This window comes from Panthera tigris, chromosome A2, assembly GCF_018350195.1.
Source record: "Panthera tigris isolate Pti1 chromosome A2, P.tigris_Pti1_mat1.1, whole genome shotgun sequence".
Taxonomy (NCBI): domain Eukaryota; kingdom Metazoa; phylum Chordata; class Mammalia; order Carnivora; family Felidae; genus Panthera; species Panthera tigris.
Window position 1 is genome coordinate 38,861,368 of NC_056661.1, and position 4,467 is coordinate 38,865,834.

The 4,467-nt window shown below is 56.7% G+C and overlaps 1 protein-coding gene across 1 annotated transcript; it reads left to right on the forward strand.

Moving 5' to 3' along the window:
• Positions 1-1,639: 1,639 nt before the first annotated feature.
• On the forward strand, positions 1,640-2,976 carry GPR27 (G protein-coupled receptor 27). The gene has a single exon (XM_042979418.1). It carries the CDS (start codon positions 1,689-1,691, stop codon positions 2,817-2,819), a length of 1,131 nt encoding a protein of 376 aa, XP_042835352.1. The 5' UTR covers positions 1,640-1,688; the 3' UTR covers positions 2,820-2,976.
• The last annotated feature ends 1,491 nt before the right edge of the window (positions 2,977-4,467 follow it).

A 4,467-nucleotide genomic window follows, 5' to 3' on the forward strand; every position in this document is an offset into this window, starting at 1 on the left:
ATGTCACTCTCCTCGGAAAACTTCAGGGCACCTCACTGCTTACAGATGAAAGTTTTGACTCCTTAGCCTCACACTCAAGGCTCTCTACGATCTTATGTCTTCCTGGAAATGTCCATCAAAGTGCCTGCCATGCCCATAGTAGGTGGGCAATAAATAATGTTCTGCATAAAAGAAAAGAAAAGTGAGTGTACCTGAGAAACAACATATTTCTCAATTCTGGCTGTACTACACTAGGCATTTGGGATAGACTAGTACAAAAAACAGACATGGTCCCTTGCCTTCATGGAGCTTAGAGACTGGCTGGAAGGATAGAATTTTAAAACACGAATAAAACTATGCAATGATAAATGATAAGCGCTAGATAAAAAAAATAAATAAATAAATGATCAGGCAGTGATACAGAGTAAGGTGGCCTGGTCAGAAGGATGGCCCCAACAAGTGGGGTGGGGTGGGGGGCAGCCTGCTGGACCGGGCTGGGGGACGGTGCGAGCAAAGCCTTGAGAGAATTTGGTGTGTTTCAGGATTGGAAGATCGGCTGCCCTTTCAGGCTCACCCAGAAAACAGATTCCCTGGGGGCTATGGGGTGCACCTTCCAGGTCACTTAAGAGAAAACGCTGAATTTCTTTTCCCTCACATATGTCTTCACTGGGACCACGGGTTAGGCCGAGAGCAGGGCTCGCTGCAGAGTCGCGGGGAGTCCAGCCCTGGAAATTAGACCTAGAGATATTCGAATCCGCCACTTACTGGCTCGCAACTCCCTTGAGCCCTAAGCTTCTGCTCCCTCAGGTACTAAGTGAGGTTAAGAAAAGAAGCAACTTTGCAGTCACTGTGAACATCAGGTTGATAACGCTTGAAAAGCTGCCCAGAACACTGCCACCCACATCGGTGCTCACCTGAACGTCGGCGGCTACATGATTACGACGGTGACGATCACTACTGTTAATCATTAGCTAGTGGGCAGAAGGCTCTACCCACAGATTCCTGCCCGCCCCCCCTCCCCCCAGGCCTCCCGACCCTGCCATCCCTTGCCACCTCCCCCCTGCGCACGGCCACCGTGACCCCAGCGCGGGCGCCAGACGCCGCCGCCGGACCCCCGTTACCTGGGGCCAAACGCGACTTGTCGCCACCTTGCGTCCTGGGCCCTGCCTCCCTCCCGGCCGCCTCCCGGCCCCGCGGCTGCCCGCGGCGGCGCCCCCCAGCCCAGCCCGGCCCGGGCGGCGCGGGCTGCCTCGGCGGGGCTGGCGGCGGCGGCCACGCTGCGCGCTCCGGCGGAGGGGAGGGGGCTCCGCGGCGGCGGCGGCGGCGGCAGCGGCAGCGGCAGCGGCGGCGGCGGCGGCGGCGGGCCCGGCGGGGGGCAGAGCCAAGAGGCGCGGCGGCGGCGGAGGAGGAGAAGGAGGAGGATGCGGGGGGCTGCGGGCGGCGGCACGGCCCTGTCCGCAGTGAAGCCCGCGGCGCCCAAGGTGCAGGGAGTGGCCGTCGCCTCCTGCGCGCATCATTCCTGAGATGGCGGCGGCGCGGCGGCGGCTCGGAGAGCCCGGGAGGGGCCAGCCGGCCGCGGGCTGAGCCCCCGCCGGCCGGGGAGCTCGCCCCGGGGCCCGCGCGGCGGCGGAGCCCGGGCCGGGCGGGCCTGGGGAGCGGCGAGGCCGGGAGCGGCCCCGGAGCGGAGCGCACGGCCTGGGGAGGCCGCGATGGCGAACGCTAGCGAGCCGGGCGGCGGCGGCGGCGGCGAGGCGGCCGCCCTGGGCCTCAAGCTGGCCACGCTGAGCCTGCTGCTGTGCGTAAGCCTGGCGGGCAACGTGCTGTTCGCGCTGCTCATCGTGCGGGAGCGCAGCCTGCACCGCGCCCCGTACTACCTGCTGCTCGACCTGTGCCTGGCCGACGGGCTGCGCGCGCTCGCCTGCCTCCCGGCCGTCATGCTGGCGGCGCGGCGTGCGGCGGCCGCGGCGGGGGCGCCGCCGGGCGCGCTGGGCTGCAAGCTGCTCGCCTTCCTGGCCGCGCTCTTCTGCTTCCACGCCGCCTTCCTGCTGCTCGGCGTGGGCGTCACCCGCTACCTGGCCATCGCGCACCACCGCTTCTACGCCGAGCGCCTGGCCGGCTGGCCGTGCGCCGCCATGCTGGTGTGCGCCGCCTGGGCGCTGGCGCTGGCCGCGGCCTTCCCGCCGGTGCTGGACGGCGGCGGCGGCGACGACGAGGACGCGCCGTGCGCCCTGGAGCAGCGGCCCGACGGCGCCCCGGGCGCGCTCGGCTTCCTGCTGCTGCTGGCCGTGGTCGTGGGCGCCACGCACCTCGTCTACCTCCGCCTGCTCTTCTTCATCCACGACCGCCGCAAGATGCGGCCCGCACGCCTCGTGCCCGCCGTCAGCCACGACTGGACCTTCCACGGCCCCGGCGCCACCGGCCAGGCGGCCGCCAACTGGACGGCGGGCTTCGGCCGCGGGCCCACGCCGCCCGCGCTCGTGGGCATCCGGCCGGCGGGGCCCGGCCGCGGCGCGCGCCGCCTCCTCGTGCTCGAGGAGTTCAAGACGGAGAAGAGGCTGTGCAAGATGTTCTACGCCGTCACGCTGCTCTTCCTGCTCCTCTGGGGGCCCTACGTCGTGGCCAGTTACCTGCGGGTCTTGGTGCGGCCCGGCGCCGTCCCCCAGGCCTACCTGACGGCTTCCGTGTGGCTCACCTTCGCCCAGGCCGGCATCAACCCTGTCGTGTGCTTCCTCTTCAACAGGGAGCTGAGGGACTGCTTCAGGGCCCAGTTCCCCTGCTGCCAGAGCCCCCAGACCACCCAGGCCACCCTCCCCTGCGACTTGAAAGGCATCGGCTTGTGAGGGGCTCTCCTGCCTCGTATGCCCCACCCGGCCTTTCCCTTTGGCTCGGACAGTGACGTCGTTTCTCTCTCTTCTGCCCCCTTATTAATTTTCTAAGCTGCCTTCAAAATGACTCTCAAAGTGGTTAAGCACTTGGATTGTACAGACTACTTTTTTCTTGGCGGGGGGGGGGGGGGAGGGAGGGATGGGTTTCGATGTTCCAGCCCCACCTCCAGCTCCGTGCATTTGTCCTACTAAGTATATTTTCATCCTGAACAATAGGCCTTGGAGTCTTTGTACTGGTACTGACGTCTTTTATTCCATGTGTTCCTTTTTTTTTTTTTTTTTTTTTAAATAAAGCCTACACTAATTTTCTTCATGCAACGTTTCCTAAAGACCTTGGCCAGTTTTCTACAGAAGCTATTTTTGACAACCTCAAGTGGCATTACATTTCGCAGTGAAGTAGAGGAACCTAGGGGACTTCACAAGTTTGATTTCTTGAGGGTCTTCTGTGGGAAGCAGGAGAAAGGGGGGAGGGGAAATTGTCGTCAGTTCCCCCTTGAGTTGCCGGCCGTGGGGTCAGTTGTGCTGCTCTGGTTCTTTGAAAGTGTTGAAAACTTTGTTCAGTATCGGTAATGAATTTGAAGAGCAGAAATGGGAGCGTAAAGTAGCGAGGCAGTGTTTTTTCAGCAGTGACAAGTGACCAGATTTGTTTCCTACCTTCCTTTATACTACTAGAAAAATACACATCAGCGGCAACAACTGCTCTCTGTATTATACCAATCTTGAGTGGAAACATTTCTGTAAAATTGTAACTTTTAAAAAGAGTAAAAGTGTTTTGGTCAGTGATGGTGTGGAGAAAAAAAAAAAACAGTATTGCATGTTTTTGTACTGATTGTGGTTCACGGATTGGGAAGGCTCTGGGAAGCAGAGTCAGAACTAAGTCAGAATTGCTTAGGTATTTTTTGCCAATAAAAATGAAAATACGTTTATGGAAACAGCTTGTGCTTTGAGACGCCCAGTTTTATTCTGTCTTATGAAACTAATTTCCACTTTGAAAACTGTTCTCCTTTTGTTCATGGTATCAATGAATGGAATATAATGATAACTCTACTTCTACAAGACAAAGCATTTCCTTAAAATGTTTGCTAGGTTAAGCTGTGCTGTTCATCTGATGGATATTTTAAATTAATAATGACAACCATACTTTTAAATATTTGGTAGACACACTGTAATCTTAAACGGAAAGACTAAATTCTGCAAGTACTGTATAATATTTTTTGCTTATAATGCTACATTTTTATTAATGTACCTTCCGTTTTGAGGATTTATATCTGTATTTCTCTTTGCATTATACAAATATACCAGTATTTTCATTCTGGAGTGGTTTCTTGTTGCTGTTGTTTGAGACTGTGACTGGTACTGATACACTTCTAAATACGGTATTCGTTCCATTATCCTGTGAGTGCATGGCTCTTTATTTGACCATCAGAATATCTAAGGCATTTGGAGTCTAGCTAAGATACAAGATAAAAAGATGCACATCTTTTCTTTAAAGGAACGCAGTAGTATATATTGCTTTAAAACTTTTTTTAATAAACATACGGAAGACGAGTGTGAGCGAAGCGGTCATTTTGATAAAAACAATAAATATGAGCACAGTAAATAT

What these genes read in the sequence shown, in the direction of transcription:
- GPR27 (XM_042979418.1), top strand. Translation starts at nt 1,689, where the DNA reads ATGGCGAACGCTAGCGAGCCGGGCGGCGGCGGCGGCGGCGAGGCGGCC.